The sequence below is a fragment of the Oncorhynchus clarkii genome, chromosome 18 (assembly GCF_045791955.1).
Source record: "Oncorhynchus clarkii lewisi isolate Uvic-CL-2024 chromosome 18, UVic_Ocla_1.0, whole genome shotgun sequence".
NCBI lineage: Eukaryota > Metazoa > Chordata > Actinopteri > Salmoniformes > Salmonidae > Oncorhynchus > Oncorhynchus clarkii.
The window spans coordinates 14,153,653-14,171,748 of record NC_092164.1 but is presented as its reverse complement, the minus strand read 5'-3'; the positions used below and the strand labels follow the sequence as shown (position 1 = coordinate 14,171,748).

Genomic DNA, 18,096 nt, shown 5'->3' with positions numbered 1-18,096 from the left:
TTCAGGATGATACAATCACGATGAGACATTCAAGATGAGACATTCAGGTTGATACCATCAATATGAGACATTCAGGGTGATACCATCAAGATGAGACAATCGAGATGAGACATTCAGGATGATACCATCAAGATGAGACATTCAGGATGATACCATCAAGATTAGACATTCAGGATGATACCATAAAGATGAGACATTCAGGATGATACCATCAAGATGAGACAATCGAGATGAGACATTCAGGATGATACCATCACAATGAGACATTCTAGATGAGACATTCAGGTTGATACCATCAATATGAGACATTCAGGATGATACCATCAAGATGAGACATTCAACATGATACCATCAAGATGAGACATTCAGGATTATACCATCAAGATGAGACATTCAAGATGAGACATTCAGGATGATACCATCAAGATGAGACATTCAGGATTATACCATCAAGATGAGACATTCAAGATGAGACATTCAATATGATACCATCAAGATGAGACACTCAGGATTATACCATCAAGATGAGACATTCAAGATGAGACATTCAAGATGATACCATCAAGATGAGACAATCAAGATGAGACTTTCAAGATGAGACATTCAAGATGAGACATTCAAGATGTAACATTCAGGAGGATACATTCAAGATGAGACATTCAAGAAGACATACAAGATGGCATGTACGCCGCTGACAGTAACATTTTAATGGGCAACACAGAAAAACCAAGCCCCTTTTGATATCATTAAAGATCAAAATGATACAAGACAAACCTAGGTTCACAAGAAGAAAAACTTTATTCATTTTCTTACTTACAAACAATTTCAAAAGTAACCTAAATAATGAAATTACTTCAACCTAAGATAGATTTGCTAATTGCAAATAATCCAACTGAAAATATATACCAAGCTCCGATACATTTTCCTAAATAAGCAAAATATACAGGAGCAAAAACGAAGAAAAAAAATATCTCATGTATTTTTTCAATTTTTGTTGCTGCCGCCGTCCAGAAAGGAAGGAGGTCAAGGAGCAACAATGAGTTGTAAATACATGACAAACTTTCCTTGTATTATATGCACAAGAAAAAATACAAATAATAATTGCACATCATTCCCTTATTATTGCATCAGTTGCATTTTAGTCTGTTTCAGTAGGTGTGTATACTCAGTCATATACGCCAGTGTAAATACAGTTTCAATACACTGTAACAACATATGGATATTGAAGTTATTGAAATCACATTGGCATCACTATTTCAACAATTCAATATTCCTGCCTAGTCTGAATGCAATCGATGATGAGAAGCTGAACAGTTCTAAAAGCGAGCCAAATAAAACAGACATTTTAACTTGCTTAAATGACAAACATTCCATTGAATTACAAGCTATGACAAAGTTTTTAATTAAACTAATAACACAAACCCATAATGTCAAGGCTAGCACTACCACTTCAGTTTAACATCAAAATGTAAGAATTATTGCAGAATAATAATCAACTATGCATCATTCAGTACATCAGTACAGCATTTGGTCCATTGACATATCACGTTTATATGATGAAAGCGGTTGAAATTAGACCCAAAGTCAGGCTCAGCATATTGAAACCAAAACAGGGAGTTGCATGAAACAAACCAGTCTTACAGAATGAAAATCCAGACCAGGATGGTTTTTACTGTACTTGAAACCAGTTGGACAGTGAATGAATGACCTGTGTTGAGAGGATAACATTCAACGGCTGTTCATATGCATCAATGCTGAATATGACCTCAGCCCAGGCTTGCAAACATGACATGTCACAACCGCCTATACTTTGAATAAGCTTGAGAATTGTTATGAAGGGAATTTTACGTGTTTAATCCAAGCAAATATAGCCCAAACCTACCCTGAAATCCAATACAGTACACACAAAAAAAACCTAGCTTAAATATCATGATTAACCAAAACAGTCATTATGATGCACCAAGAAACAATAAATAGAATTGCAATTTTTGTTTTTTAAATCACTTAAAACGAGCAACATGACTTTGTCATCTAATCTGTTGACATCATCGTAAAAGCATAATGACATTCAAAACCTAAAGCATTAAATAAACAATATTATAATAAAATAACATGATGGATGAACAATCGCGAATGTGGCGGCGTGGGGGTAAACACGTCCGCCCAGGCCCCACGGGTTCCCCCATGAACCCCGGAACATTCCATGGCCCATAAACATTTGGCTCCATCCAAACACCTATGGCCACGTCCCAATAATATCAAACAGCTTCCTCTCCTGGTCTCCTTTCCTTCAAGAGTAGTACATTGAAGCCTCTTTTATCTGTCGTGGACATGGGAGTGAAGGAGACGACGAAAGGAAGCCAACTAAGAGAATTTGGACACAGCAATAGTCTTAAGTCCAACTAATTCCTCACCCACTAGAGGCAGTCCACAGTATAACGAAGAGTTGAATTGTCTATTGCATGAGCGTAGCATAGCTGACTATGTGGTCACCCACAGTAGTCTTGGTTAAGAAATCGAGTAAACAATCATTTTAGTTTTCAGTCAGTTAGGATACAGTTTTTAGCCACTGATGACTCTTTTCTTGAGTAATTTCCTTTCATGCTTCTTAAATACTATAAATAGGGTTCCTGGAGGATGTGAGGGAGAGTTATTCATTTGGGGTGGTACTAGGACTAGTGAATGGCAAAAAAACTCATGAAAATAATTGCGGAAAAGGTTTGGAGCAGTGGAGGCTGGTGGGAGGAGTTATAGGAGGACGGGCTCATTGTAATGGCTGGAATAGAATACATGGAACGGAGTCAAACACATCAAAGAAATGGAAACCACACCTTTGGCTATGTTCCATTAATTCCATTCCAGCCATTACAATGAGCCCATCCCCCAATGAGCCCATCCTCCAGCAATAACATAGCAACACCATAGGAACACTTACACCAAACTGGAATACTCAAATACATACAATACATTACTGAACACATGCAGTACAAGTCATAATGTAAAATACAAGAAATGGACATAGAAAGGAGGGCTCTAGGAGTGATACCATTGGCTCAAAGAGGTCATGTGATGCAGCAAAAAGTTATGGGTAGAGATCGGATTAGTAAGCAGATCAAAATAGAACGATTAAATGTACCTAAAAAGACCTATTTTCAAAAGAGCATCATAAAGTAATCATTGGGCTACATCCCACCATACTGTGCCGATAGCATCACCCAGCACCTAGAAAATGGAACAGTGGCATTTTTTTCCAATGTTTTAAAATTTTTACACATTTTTTTTGTACATTTTTTTTCAAACTGATATTGAAATCCTATTTTGTAACAGTAGCAGACAGAGTGATAGAGAGATAATTCAGAATAACACAATTTGATCCTAATGAACGTTCAACATGCTTCAACACTTGTCTAAAGGTCTAAAATCAACGAAAACAAAGACATTACTTATTTTTTCAGTTTCTCTGAAAGCAACAGCTCTCTTATTAGAGAGCGATCATGGTAGTAAGCTGGAGGGTCAAGGGAGTTGTTATCAGAGCCAGATTCATTAGTCTAGAGGGCATCATCATCAGGAGTTAGGTAGGAACATCATGTCTTCAGTGGTCAGGAGATGGAGGGAGCGGAGCAGAGGGAGTGGAGGCCGGCCGGGCTGGGTCCTTAGGATGTTGTCATGGAGGATGGGTCATTCCACATGGCCGCCACGTCTCTGAACCTGCCACAGGGAATGATGGGAAAGGGAGTACATTATTGTTTCTGTCAAATTCTTTAGCTGAAGATAATGTAATAACAACAAACAGACAAACAGAGGATCCCTGGGACAACAGGTGAGCTATTGACCCCTTTGTCAATTGTAATGTGTGTGTGTCTGCCAGGACTCAGACCTTGCGTTGATGAGGTACTGGGCCAGGCTGATGTTGGCGGGGGTTCCTGTGATGGTGATCTGGCGCTCCGATGACCCTTCCATGGCGTTAGCAATTTTGATCTGCGCCCCAGACATCTGACGGATCTCGTTGATTTTGGTTCCCTGGCGCCCGATTATGCAGCCTATTAGCTGGGAAGAAGAGGCGGAGGGACTTAAAACAGGGGAATAGCAAAGTCTGAATGGAATTCAGACAAAGTCACACGCACCATGACACACTGACCCCTTTTTTCAATTGTTCTATTTTTACAAATATATCCATGGTGGTGCATGCAAGCATTTGAAAACTGTTTGTTAAAATATTGACTGACTATTGGTGAAATCACCTTACCCATCCCTTACATGACAATAGATGACATATGTCAAATGAAAAGCTCCATGGTCCCCATACTCACATCATTGGGAATGGTGAGTTCATGAGTACTGGCCTGGTTACTGGCATCCAGACCTGCTATATGGGAGAGAGAGAGACCGAAAGAGGGGACACGGCATAAAATAGAGTTTTGCACCGGGAGGGTGGCGTCCGCTGTGAGCGACAGTTAGCTTTGGAGACCTATAGTCGGAACCCTGATTGGAGATGCTTCTGCAGAGGTCTTGAGAGAGGAGCCTGTGGCTTCTGCTTCTCTGTTGGAAAGGGGGTTGGTTCTCAAACCAGAGGAGATTTACCCGCCGACCCAGATAAAACTAACTCGGAAGGACCAAAATCTTCAAGGAGCTACAAAAGCAGATTAAGAAAACAAACCAAATATTTGAAAAACTGCACATAAAAGGTCAACAAGAGCAACCACCAGGTGGCCATGTCATCGGAAGCACAGCACAAAGAACGACAGGAAGAGAATGAACAGAGAAAGACAGATAGAGGAAGAGAGAGAGAAAGAGGAGGAAGTGTGTGTGTGTCTCTACAGGTAAAAAAAAAGAGAAGGAGATTTGGTAGAGGGTGGTTCTCGTGTAGGTGGGTACGTACCGGGGAAGGCAGGGGTGGTCTGTCCAAGGGGGTTAAAGGGGGTTTGCTGCATAGCCAACTGGTGGAGCTTGGTCAACTGCTGAGGGGGGTAGGAGGGACAGCAGAGCTATGAGGGCATCGTTAAAACACACACACACAGGTCAGGTCTGTCACCAAGAAACCGTACAAGAAGAAAGACAGGATTCAGGAGAAGCAGTGACACAGATAGGAGGAGAGAGAGAAAAAGGAAACTCATAGAGGACTTGGCCCGAGTCGGTGAAGAAAGGATGTCTCTGTGTGTTTGGATGGTGCCATGGGAAATGTAGTTCATGGATGTCTGTGTCTGAAACACTTGGACCCAACATGGAGTCTTGAAACATACCATGTCCGTTTGACTACGTTGTGGTATTCCTTGAAATTGACCTCCTCCTCTCTGAAGAAATACTGCACTTAACTTTCACATTCCTCACTTGAGCAACCGGTATCCTTATTATTCTGGGTGATAAGGAAATAATTGTTTTCTTTCTGTGTCCCTCTGCTAGTTTTCCTACAGGCCAAGTCCTATGAAGTTTGGCTCCAAACAGAGGACAGAGGTTGTGAGTAATTTCAGATTTGAAAGAGACAGAAATTACTTTTCAGAATTGGTGGTATTAATATTATGGGTTAATATTAATAGGATTGGACACAGAGAGAGTAGAGAGTAGAGAGAAGACTGCCTTGTGGAATTAGAACTCACGTCAGGGTGAGGGATGGCGTATTGTCCCTGAATGGTGTACGCCTGGAAGGAGAGGAGGGAGAAACATACAACGCTATTAGAATCTGCTGATGGAAGTGGCTAAATCAGAGTTTCCCAAACTCGGTCCTCGGGCCCCAAGGAATGAACTTTTTTTGGTTGTTGCCATAACACTACACAACTGATTCAAATTATCAAAGCTGGGTGATTAGTTGATTACTTGAATCAGCTGTGTTGTGCTAGTGCAAAAACCAAAGCGTGCACCCCTTGGGGTCCTGGGGACCGAGTTTGGGAAAGTCCATGTACTTCCACTATACCTCCACTAGGGGCAGTAGTGGTCTACATCCGTGACCCCACATCTATCAGTCATATTCACTGATTCTAGTCACTTGATAACTCTTTCAGTATTCTCTTAGCAGGGTTGGGCCAATTCCATTTCAAATCCAGTCAATGCAGAAAGTAAACCCAATTCCAATTCCACATTTCCTCATTGAAAAGCATTTAAGAGAATTAGAATTAAAATTTCAGTGTACTTCCTGAATTGACTAGAATTTAAATGGAATAGACCCCAACCCTGTCTTAGTATTATCTTTTATGGCAATCAAGTTAAATTCATGTCAAAATTAAACATACAATGCTAGCAAAAAAAGATCTATGAGCAAACTTGAAAAACAATTCAGATATCATATCCCTTGTACTGAGGTGAATACTGAACATAACTGTCTACTTCAGTCTCTGACCACTTATGTGGCTCCATTTTTTGCAAGTCACCATTTGTGAAACTTGAGATAATGTCATAATGTCATATTACAGGCAATTATTCATAAAGAAATGTGATATAATATCTGTTGGAGGGAGTTGGATAAACAATGGGAGCTTGCACACGAATACTTTGCTGGAATATTAAACATGTTACTGATCATTTCTTGGGTAGTAGGGTAATTGTATTTATTTTTTAGGAAAGGAATGTGGTAGTAATAATAACTGCTCTCTTTAATCATATTGCAAGCTCCTCCATTGTCCTCTAGACTCCCTCTCTAGTTCTTCACCCCTCACATCAATCAGGTTCAGGTTAACTTCACTGGCTGAGAACAGCCAGGTGGGAGTGGCTACGGTGAGGGCTGGGGAGAGATGTGATTGGAGGAAGGAGTCGAGGACCCACTGTCAGGGGAATGTGATTGGACCTAATTGATGTGTGCTCATCGGGGTTCACAGCGTGATAATGGGGTCAGCATTGGGCTGAATTCCATTTCAACACCAGCCAGCACAGCAACTCCATCCAACATCCAACATATTTTTGGATCATGTTTAGGATCAAGTCCTGAGTCAACTGGTGCTGAAATGGCAGCTAGCCCAGTTCTGATGATGGTGGTGGTGATGATATCATGCTAGCAGAGGCAGTGGCAGTGGTGAGGAGGTGAGTGATAAAACCTGGAAGTGACACTAACAGGCAGTGGCTGGTGCTGCAGTAAGAGGCTGAGGTTGGCAGTGGAGGCCCCCAGCGGGTCGGCTCTTACCTGGCCACCTGAAAAAATGATGGGGGTGGAGGCAGGCTTGGGGCGGTAGGGGATAGTGGCACCTTTCGGTGGGGACTGAGGAGAGGGAGGAGAGGGGAAGAGGGGTAGAGAGAGTGTTAGAGCAGTGGGATGAGGGATACAGTAAAGAGATAGATAGAGAGACAGAGAGAGAAAGACAGACAGAGAGAGCGTGAGAGACAAAGAGAGACAGAGAGAGCAACAGAGAGAGACAGAGATACAGAGACACAGAGCGAGAGACAAAGAGAGAGAGCGTGGGAGAGAGACAGAGAGAGAGAGACAGAGAGACACAGAGAGAGAGAGACAGAGAGAGACAGAGAGAGAGACAGAGAGAGAGACAGAGAGAGACAAAGAGAGAGCTTGGAAGAGAGTCAGAGAGAGAGAGAGACAGAGGGCGCACGAGAGAGAGAGAGAGAGACAGAGAGAGAGAGAGAGAGAGACAGAGAGAGAGAGAGAGAGACAGAGAGAGAGACAGAGAGAGAGAGACAGAGAGAGACAGAGACAGAGAGAGAGAGACAGAGAGAGAGAGACAGAGAGAGAGAGAGAGAGACAGAGAGAGACAGAGAGAGAGAGACAGAGAGAGACAGAGAGACAGAGAGAGAGAGACAGAGAGAGACAGAGAGAGACAGAGAGAGAGAGAGAGAGACAGAGAGACAGAGACAGAGAGACAGAGAGTGACAGAGAGAGAGAGAGAGACAGAGAGAGACAGAGAGAGAAAAAGAGGAGAAGACAGGAAGAGGTTTTGTAGACTGAGGGACAGTGCCTTGGGAGAAGACAGTCTGTGACACTCACTACATCACACTATTGTTCTTTACTGTGGATGCATGCAGTGACATGAAATAGGTGTTGTGTCTAAGAGCACACTGACAACTGGAATCACATGATTTTACCTCATAGGTCGGCTATATCATTGCAACCTGGGAAGCCATCATCTACAACATTGTTATAATAATTTAGTCCCATGGTCTATACCGACCAAGATCCTAATTCCTTCCTTAGATGTTTGAGACGGTAAAAACAATTGTAAATCCACGTTGTACATTCTAGCTGATTCCTAAGGTCTGTGTGAATGTATTTTCCCTGAATCAGACCCTCCTCCTTCATCCCTCCATACTCTACCTCTAGCATGACAACACAGATCTGCTTGACACACTGGATAATGGCTTCCGGAGCTCCTGAGATGGTGACTGCTCGTTCAGTGGAGTTGGGCAGCATGTCCCCTGCGACCTGTACCTGAGCACCTGTGGACTGAAGTGGGAAGACTGTTATTGAGCATGTGTACTGTGTAAGGTGCAATGAAAAATAGCTGGTTCTCAAGCCGGAAAGGAACGATTCCTAAACAAACTACTAATAAAAATGTAATGGCTAAATGTAATGGCTAAATGTAATGGCTGTATGTGCATTTCTTTGCGAATTAATCATTAACTAGCTAATAAATTGTCAAGTAAATTCAATCAATCCTTATCACTAATTATGCCCTTCCTTACCTCTCTCATTTCTTTGATTTTGGAGCCTCCTTTCCCTATGAGGGAGCCACATTGGCTGGCTGGGACAACCAGGCGCAGGGTGACAGGAGGCTTGCTGGTGGCTGGACTGTTGCTCATAGAGTTGATTATATCCTGGGAAGAAACCATAAAGATCATATCAGCATAATAGTATTGTATTAAAATATCTGGTGTAACAGAATTGTAAAAACAGCCGTTGTAAAATGAACCACGACCAAGAGGAGATTGAGGGAAATATGTACGCTAGATACCTCTTCAAACTTGTATGCGATCATGGCAAAGGCCTTGAAGATGGCATCTGTGGGTCCGGTGATGGTAACTATCCGCTCTGGGCAGTTTCCCTCAGAGATGTTGATGCGTGCACCGCTCTGTGGGTCAAACAGTAGACACAGTCAGATAAATAAAGTAGATCATGAAGTACTAAATGGAATACTATCCATTTAATATGCATTCTTAAACTGGGTAAGGTGCATTATGGGATACATACTGCACTTACCTCTTCACGCATCTTCTTCACTGTCTCTCCTTTCTGAAAAGACAGACAGTAGACAGACAAGAAACAGACAGCAGACAGACAACAGTTAAAAAATCGGAGAGATGTCACATTAAAAAAATGTACTCGTCTTAAAACAGTTTTGTAATATTCATACGATTGTGATGTGTTTATGAACATGATAGTTACCTTTCCAATGATGCTTCCAACCTCCTGTAAAGAAACAGAGGTTCAACAACAGTTAGCATCAACGTCCAACCCAATACATGACAGAGACTATCCCAAAAACCTTGAAAAGCGACCTCTCCTCGTCTCCCTCACAACCACAGATCTAAAAACACTTGATAGACAGTAACCTATCCAGCCCATTCAGCCATCTTGAAGGAAAGGAGATAAGGAAAGTAAGCCATATGAGAGTATTGGAACCAAAGTAAAGGAAACTATCTGAGAGTATTGGAACCCAGGCGGTGTGTACTGTACCTTGCCGTGCATCAGAAGCCTGATGGTGAGGGTGACGTTGAGGCCTCCTTCGCCTGGCTGCTGCACCTTAGGTGGTTCCATGTTGGGATTGGATGTGAAGGAAGGGGTGTGGTCACGTAGAAGAGGAGTCCCAGGGCCAATGAGAGTGTGATGCCACAGCCAGCCAACCAGTCACCTGTAAGATAAGAGGGATGAGACACGACCACTCAATATTAGGCCCACTGGAAACAGAGGTACCAAACTACCACTGGATAACATTGATCATCTTTGAATGAATCTGCTCATGAATACCATTAGAGTTCTGTGAGTGGCAGACAGTGCTTTAACTCTGGAGGACAATCTTTAACTCTGGGATCTTAATTTGACCTATATTTTCGCAGCAAAAGAATCCTGCAGCAACAGGATTTGAATGTTTACTCCATAATGTTGCTTGATCCGTGGTTAGGCTATTAGCTGGCCAAAAGTAGCCGACATGAAAAGTGCAATAGTGTTAATATAACTGTGTGTTGGTGTTGGTTTTCAGTGAATTCATGTAAATTACGAAACTCATCCGCATTTCCTGCGGTGCAGGAAAATTCTGAGCAACAAAAGGGTGATCAAATTAAGATCCTACACCTGTACATCATAAAAGTATAGGGACAGGGAAGGCCATAATCCCTGAACCCAGAACTAAATGAGTAGCTCCATTTCATGTTGTTTGACCTTTTTTTTTATTTATATCCATACAAAGGATACTGATTCATGATTTCCACTGGCTGAAAAAAGATTTCCCGTTCTAGATCTATGGATATAGAATGGGAAGTCGTTCCTTCTAAATGTTCCGTTGCCATGATGGCTGGCAACGTTCTTATCCATTGCTTGCTAGCCAACTACGGCTAACCCAGCCACGTCAAACCGTGCAGCTAGAATAACAGCAACGTTGCTGCATTCAATTTCTTTGTATATATCCATAAAAACGATGTTTGATTACGACTGGCTGAGAAAAGATGACCATCTCGTCCTGACACGTTAATTCTTAATAGGACAGTGGAGATCGAATTTCAATATTGAAACAATGTTGCAAATGTCAAGAGACAGACAGCGATGTTTGGACAAACTCCTGTTGTTATAAAACCCTAATGTTAAGCTAGAAACATGGGGGAAAAATGTCAAGATGCTTTTTTACAGTGGAAACCATGTTAATGAATTGGCTGGCTGGGCTGATGAGACACTATATGCGTAGAGATATCTCAGATGGAACAGAAAACAAGATGCCCATTTTTACGTCATAGGCTTACCCCTGCTAAACTGTTTTTTTTGTGTGTATGGCTTAGAACACATCTCAACCAATCACAATGCTTGTTTTGACCAACCCGTTGTAGAAAGAAAGAGCGAGAACCAGAGGTTGTATGAGAGGCCAAACGGAGAGAGTGGGAGGCCACCGGAGGTCTCTGAGATAAGGGAGAAAAGGGTTCTGCAACCAGCTGTCTCTCTCCAATCTCCCAGAGATCAGATTACATAAAAAGCCTTAATCCGGGTTTAAGAGCCAGGCCAGTGGTGCAGGTCTGCCACAGGGCCTGGGCAGGGACAGAAATAAACCCACTAAAACCAAGTGGGGAATGGTAGGCTGGCTGGGACCGTAGCACAATGGACTGCTGGAGCCAGGGGTTACCGGGGTTACCGGGGTTATTTCGGGTATTTTGGTGATGGAACTAGATGAGAGGATGTAACCACTCTCTGTGGTATTGTAATAAAAATACTGGTGTATATGGAGCTACCACCACAGGCATACATGGTGATGGAAATGCCTTGGAATTGGGTTGAGTATTTGAAGAATTCTTCAAAAGGCGGCATGCAGAAAACAAATCATATAGACTCCAATCGGGTCCACACCTCCTGAGAGTCGTCATGTGTGGCTGAAATGAGAATGTATTTTCTCTCGTGTGCCTGGTGGTGTGTTTGAATAGCTCTCCTACCATCCACCACCTTCTCCCTCATCCACTGCAGCACAATAGAATTAGGTCACAGACTCATGATTCATCCATGCCCCATCCATGCCTTCCAGTCAACTTGCTCTTTATTTCAAGAGCTAAATATTAGGCACCATTCTCAGAAAGAACTCTATTTGAGACAGCGGCAGCATAAAAAAAGACATTTAAAATTCAAAATCCTGTTTTATCTTCAAATGTGCCTATTGTGTCCCTTGGTTGAATGATATTTAATTTAACATTTGAATCTGAGCGCAATCAGTTATGTATTAGAATCTATTAGTAGGGTATGCAATTCAGGACACAATACCACTGTATTCAAGAGTGAGGCAACAGAGTGAAGGTTAATAAATGCGTCCGACCGAACACTACATTATCAAAACCAATTGTCTGCATTTGACCAACAGTGTTTTCAAGTATACTTTCAGTGCTCTGGACAATGTATGTGTTGACCATTCTCAATCCTCTCTGTTAACAGAGTTATTACATCAACAAGTTGGAAATAAAGAAAATGGGAGATAGAGAGAGAGAAAAAGAGAGATAGAGAGATAAAGAGATAGAAGGAGAGAGAGAGAGAGAGAGAGAGATAAAGAGGGAGAGGGAGAGAGAGAGATAAAGAGGTAGAGGGAGAGAGAGGGTAGAGGGAGCGAGAGAGAGAGAGAGAGAGAGTGAAAGAGAGAAAGAGATAGAAAGAGGTAGAGAGAAAGGGAGATAGAGAGAGAGAGAGGTAGAGAGGTAGAGAGAGAGAAAGAGGTAGAGAGAAAGGGAGATAGAGAGAGGTAGAGAGGTAGAGAGAGAGAGAAAGAGGTAGAGAGAAAGGGAGATAGAGAGGTAGAGAGGTAGAGAGAGAGAGAGCGTGAGAGAGAGAGGTAGAGAGAGAGAGAGAGAGAGAGAGAGGTAGAGAGGTAGAGGTAGAGAGAGAGAGAGGTAGAGAGATAGTGAGAGAAAGTGGTAGAGAGGTAGAGAGAGAGAGAGCAGTATTTCTTGTGACATCTGATGTAGTTAGTAAGTGGGTCAGAGAGAGCTATGTTGAGCTGCAGAGCTGCTGGCCTCCTCCTCTATGGTGCTCTGCTATTGAATTAATCACGCTTTACGCTCGGGTGGACAACACCGCGCACAAAATGGCTCTTCCTTTTCTTTCATCTCTCCCTTCGTCTGCTGCCCTACCTGCCCTCAGCCCAGTGCAGAAAAGACAGCAGGCTGCAGCATCACTCCTGGAGAAGAAGCTTTACATCTGCCTGTCTTTCTTTTCATTCCTTGGCTCTTTAATGTAGAGCTAACAATGGAGGATGCCTCCTCTTATGTAGAACCACTGGACTGTGAGTGACCGAGAACACTTGACTAAATATGAAAAGATAGCTGACTTCAGTATCTGAAGAGGGTGGGCAGGAGAGAGCTCTGAGTGAGTACAGTCACAGCCCCCTCACTGAGACAGGTGAGACTTAAATAGAAGTGACGCCATCACAGATCACCTGAAATGATTCTGTCAGCAGTCAGGAAGGAAAGAAGAAATGGAGAGAAAGGTATTTGGGAGAATTGGGTGACTGACAGACAGAGGCCGTCCAGATGCCTTGATTAGTGCGGGGCAAAAGAAAGGAACGCACTGACTGGAAGTGGATCAGCACTGCAGTCTTATCATGCACTGTAGAAATGAGCCAGCAATTTTCTCTGCAGTGTTGCCTCACCTTATCCGGACTCACCTCTGCCCTTCCCTGCTTCCGGTCAGCTGTGTGTGAGTTGGTGCATATGCATGTGTGTACAGTATGCTTGCTCAAGCTTAGACCAAAGAGAACATGCAATCAGCATCTTTAAGATGTCCTTATTAGAGATTGGAGATTGTGTTGGAAAATGTGTTTTGTTTGAATCTCCACCAAGTCAGAGACTGATTATATGAAACATCAAGCCAAAGGCTCTTACAGCGCACGTAAGAAAAAGACTGAGATCTGGAGGAATGGGAAAATGGAGGACAGAACTTGCAGTATAATCTAGGCCAAAGCCCCGTCATCTGTTCCATTTTAATCCACCGAGCTAGAGATATGCTGTTATGATTTTGATATAAACCCTCCATAAGCATACAGTTGTAAGCCAAAGCAGTAGAGAGAGGGAGACCACTAAACTGAGGGTGACTCAAGACGTTGGCTCTTCACCAGCAGTGCACCCCACATTCATATGTTTGCCTGCTCCGACTCTAATTGACCCCGATTCTACAAATGACCTTTGAGCTCAATCATAGTGTAATTAATAGAGCATGCCTTAACACACAAGCAAACTAGAAAAGGGAATACATATGTTACGCATGGCACACAAATCGTAGCTGCATTCTCTTTGGTTGACCACGTTTGCTGGCAAAGATAAGAGATGAGTGACGCAGCATTGTAATCTGTTATAAGGAGCCAAGAGAAACGTCAGCCAGGGGATCCAGTCCATTCTACATTCTGAATGCACTAAACAGACTTTTCATTAGGAAAATAGCTGCAGTGAACTACTCACTAAAAGCAAGTCAGCACCCTCAAATAGCACCGATATGCCCCGTCAATCACCGTTGACCTCTCACCTCTAACCTTTTAGACGGCCTATGTTGAGCCTTAAGGAGGTCCTATGTATCCTCAATACCATGAGGACGTCACAGAAGGAAACCCCATATGAAGAACTCCATCTACTTTCATGACTCAGGCAGAACCGTCTCCTGCATGACTGAGCCTGTCACTAAAATCATCATTCTACTTCTAATAGATTGGAATGCTGGATTCAAAATGCCCTGCTGTCAGTAAGTAAGGGCCACAGTGGACAGCAGAGAAGTACATGTTGATATTAGATAGTCAAGTTGAACTTGTGTTGCTGTTGGAAAATAAAATAACCAAATATACTTGTTGTTGTACCGAAGTGGCCAGAGACAGAATTGCACCCACCCAAGTTGTCAGATCTTCCTTTGAAAAAGAAACTCTTACATGGGGGACAATGAATATAGAATAGAATAGAATAGAATGTGTTGTAGATGCAGTACACTGAGGTGTGAGCAGCAGCTCTGGTCTCATCTGACGCTAACTAGGCTTTTGTTGCAGTGTGATTGGAGGGGGAAGAAGGGGGGAGGTGGGGAGGGGGTGTCTGTGGTGCTGAGCGAACGGCCTTCCTCTCCTCTACCCGGCTGTGACAGTACACTCTAGAGCTGTCACTCTAGATCAGCCGCCCCTGCGCTGAGACCTCAGCCTACATCACAGTCAAAACAGGGGCGACCACTCACTCCCTCGCACTGAGTAGTGCCCTCACCAGGCCAGGCGACACTGGAGAGAAGAGAGGGATGGGGCATGGGTGGCCCCAAAAACAATTGTCACTGTCCCCTAATTAGAATCCAATCACAAAATGGGGTTGTAAAATGTGCCATTGCCTACGATGGGGATAGAGAATGTAGACCCCGTTTTGCATTGTAGCATACCATGTTGTACTGTGGCTGTGGTGGTAAAAGAAGAGCGTGCGGTCGGCCATCTTAGATTTCCCACAAATGTACATGAGATCACAGCTTGTCACTAAGTCAAGGCTCCGCTGAATGAGCATGCATGGATTTACAGATCACAGTCATGTTAAATGGGTCGAGTGTAAACACATATCTTTTTTTATAATTTTGAAATTCTATAATATAATTTTTGATCGTAGTATTTTTACTTCCTTGATAGATTACAATGATATTTAGTTTTCTAAATTCTAGTACAAATATTAATTTGATCATTTCAACAACAGAAAATAGTTCCAGCCTTCGGTATTGCTATTTGAGATGTCGATTATGCAATATTTTAACAATTATGTGATCTTTTAAAACCTGTCCTAACCATTACGGAGGAAACGTACATTCCAACAATTTGGTGCTTCCTTAGTTCAATCCCACGGTTCACATGAATTAGTGATAATGCCAAATGACACGTTGACTGTTCCTACAGACCAAGAACACCATCAAGAGAGCTAATTTGATAGTGAGGATGATTGGGATAATGGTCGTGAGGACTAGATACATCCATCTCATGGGCTATCAGGTTCTGTTACCATTCAGTGTGGACAAGGTCAGCGGAACCTATCGCAATAGAACGACGCCACTTCTGATCTGCGAAACATCACAATGTCATTAGAACCCACCTTAAAGGAACAATTAACCGATAATTCCATTAAACAATTAGCCCCAATGTATACGATCACAAGGGTGAGTCAATAGCAGGGAACATGGAGGGACCACAAAGAGAGGGGTCCAACCAACCAACAAGCTAACCGGCGATTCTCAAGGGAATACAGAAATACTTTCACAGCACACACATGGGGTCGCAACACCCTTTGTATTTGCCTAATGAAGAACACACTAAGAGCAACGGCTAAAACAATGGAGTCAGATCGATGTCCACTGTATTACAAAACAATGGGGTTTCAAATAACGATGGGATTGAGATAATAAACTCGCAACATGTCAACGTCTGTTGTTCCCGCACCACTTAACGATAACTCTACAGACATTCATTAATTATTGAAGACATTTCCCAACTCAACATTGGCCAATATCTCCTGCTGCCAGTTTAAAGCCAGGAGACTACCCATGAAGCCTTTTTTACATATGGTTTAACACTAGCCTACTGTACGTACATATGATACAGTCAATTGCACTATTTTACATTTCCACCATATGTGTTTATAAAAATAAATGCATATTTGAATAGTAACAATATGACCATTGGACTCATCAGAGGCCTTCCTAAAACCTGATCTAGAAGCTGAAAAATAGGCATTACCTTCGTGCAGCGTAAAACAGATGGCGACCACTTTCGACGTTTCGCAAAAGATTAAAAAAACACAGAATGAAAATGATTTTTTCCCTCTCCTCTCCCCTTTGCTATGCCCAGTCTGGATCGGGATATCTGATTGGTTGGAAAGGCCAAATCACATGGGCGAGACAGAGAACCCGTGACCCCTCTGTAAATAAAATGACGAAATGAAACAGCCTTGCATCCTAGTCGAACAATTTGTGGCAGTGTGATACCCTGACTACACTGACGATGTTGTGGTCTACTGTAAATAGGCTGTATGATGAGGCGTGATGGGGTCACCATCCCCCCCTCTCTGACCCCCAAACAGAAAACAAAGGGGGTGCCTAGTGAGGCACACTGGCATTGGGGCATGTCTACGGAGGCGGGGTGTCAAAGTCTGCATAGCCACCCCCAGGCACTCGCCTGTCCTGTAGGTCAATTGTTCCAACCCACCAACCGACCAACTCACCAACCCACCAACTCACCAACTCACCAACCCCCCAACTCACCAACCCACCAACCCACCAACTCACCAATCCACCAACCCATCAACTCACCAACCCACCAAGTCACCAATCCACCAACCCACCAACCGACCAACTCACCAACCCACCAACCCACCAACCCATCAACTCACCAACTCACCAACTCACCAACCCACCAACCCACCAACTCACCAATCCACCAACCCACCAACTCACCAACCCACCAACCCACCAATCCACCAAACCACCAAACCACCAACTCACCAACCCACCAACCCACCAACTCACCAATCCACCAACCCACCAACTCACCAACTCACCAACCCACCAACCTACCAACTCACCAACCCACCAACCCACCAACTCACCAATCCACCAACCCACCAACTCACCAACTCACCAACCCACCAACCTACCAACTCACCAATCCACCAACCCACCAACTCACCGCCTTCTTCTCTTGCTGATTATGAACACAACACCCAAAGTATTTTCAGATACAACAACCGCCAAGGAACACCAGCACAAACCCACAGACCCCCAACGTCTGTGACAAGGGACTACCAGGGTTAGTGGTTGGTTTGTGGGTTGGGGTGGTGGTCTGTGTGCCCTGGAGGATGAGGCTGGTAGAGAGATGGCGATGCAGAGATCAAAGCCCAAACCCCACATCACATGTCTGTTGTAACATCCAGCCGCCCTCGAACCAACCTGGCTCCTCCCGGCTGGCTTTTAATCTGTGTGTGTGTGTGAGTGTTTGTGGAATTACAGGGAGCTTTAGAGGCATCCCGTCCAGATTATCCAATCCAGCTAAAATCCAACCCGGTGTCAGATGGACAGTTGTGCAAGGACCCCAGCAGCACAGACAGAATGTAGGGTTTAGGGGGTGGAGGGTTTAAGGGGGGCGATGTGGGGGTACAGGCATTGGATTAGGGGCAACACAAACAATGAGGAGCGTGTCCCACCTAAATTTGTATTGCTCAGAGGGAAGCAAGAAGCATATCTTGGTTTATATATGTCCTCTTAAACACTCAACGTCTATCTATCTATCTATCTATCTATCTATCTATCTATCTATCTATCTATCTATCTATCTATCTATCTATCTATTTATCTATCTATCTATCAATTCAATTCAATTCAAGGGGCTTTATCGGCATGGGAAACATGTGTTAACATTGCCAAAGCACGTGAGGTAGATAATATACAAAAGTGAAATAAACAATTAAAATTAACAGTAAACATTACACATACAGAAATTT

At 43.2% G+C, this 18,096-nt stretch overlaps 1 protein-coding gene across 19 annotated transcripts in view; it reads right to left on the bottom strand.

Annotated features, from left to right (window-relative positions):
• Nucleotides 1–779: 779 nt before the first annotated feature.
• Nucleotides 780–18,096, bottom strand: part of LOC139373029 (poly(rC)-binding protein 3-like) — a 32,830-nt gene continuing 15,513 nt past the window's right edge. For 2 of the 19 annotated variants that reach the window (XM_071113020.1, XM_071113021.1), the window contains 12 exons: nucleotides 9,605–9,779; nucleotides 9,314–9,337; nucleotides 9,119–9,160; nucleotides 8,883–8,999; nucleotides 8,614–8,745; nucleotides 8,246–8,374; nucleotides 7,040–7,183; nucleotides 5,595–5,636; nucleotides 4,880–4,958; nucleotides 4,311–4,366; nucleotides 3,878–4,047; nucleotides 780–3,708 (listed from right to left, as the gene is read on the bottom strand). In XM_071113020.1, the coding sequence (XP_070969121.1) occupies nucleotides 3,654–3,708; nucleotides 3,878–4,047; nucleotides 4,311–4,366; nucleotides 4,880–4,958; nucleotides 5,595–5,636; nucleotides 7,040–7,183; nucleotides 8,246–8,374; nucleotides 8,614–8,745; nucleotides 8,883–8,999; nucleotides 9,119–9,160; nucleotides 9,314–9,337; nucleotides 9,605–9,685 (1,071 nt within the window). In that variant the 5' untranslated portion in view covers nucleotides 9,686–9,779 and the 3' untranslated portion in view covers nucleotides 780–3,653. Of the gene's footprint in view, nucleotides 3,709–3,877; nucleotides 4,048–4,310; nucleotides 4,367–4,879; nucleotides 4,959–5,594; nucleotides 5,637–7,039; nucleotides 7,184–8,245; nucleotides 8,375–8,613; nucleotides 8,746–8,882; nucleotides 9,000–9,118; nucleotides 9,161–9,313; nucleotides 9,338–9,604; nucleotides 9,780–16,337; nucleotides 16,585–18,096 lie in introns of those variants that run through there. The other 17 variants (XM_071113024.1, XM_071113023.1, XM_071113029.1 and 14 more) reach the window with 17 other exon arrangements.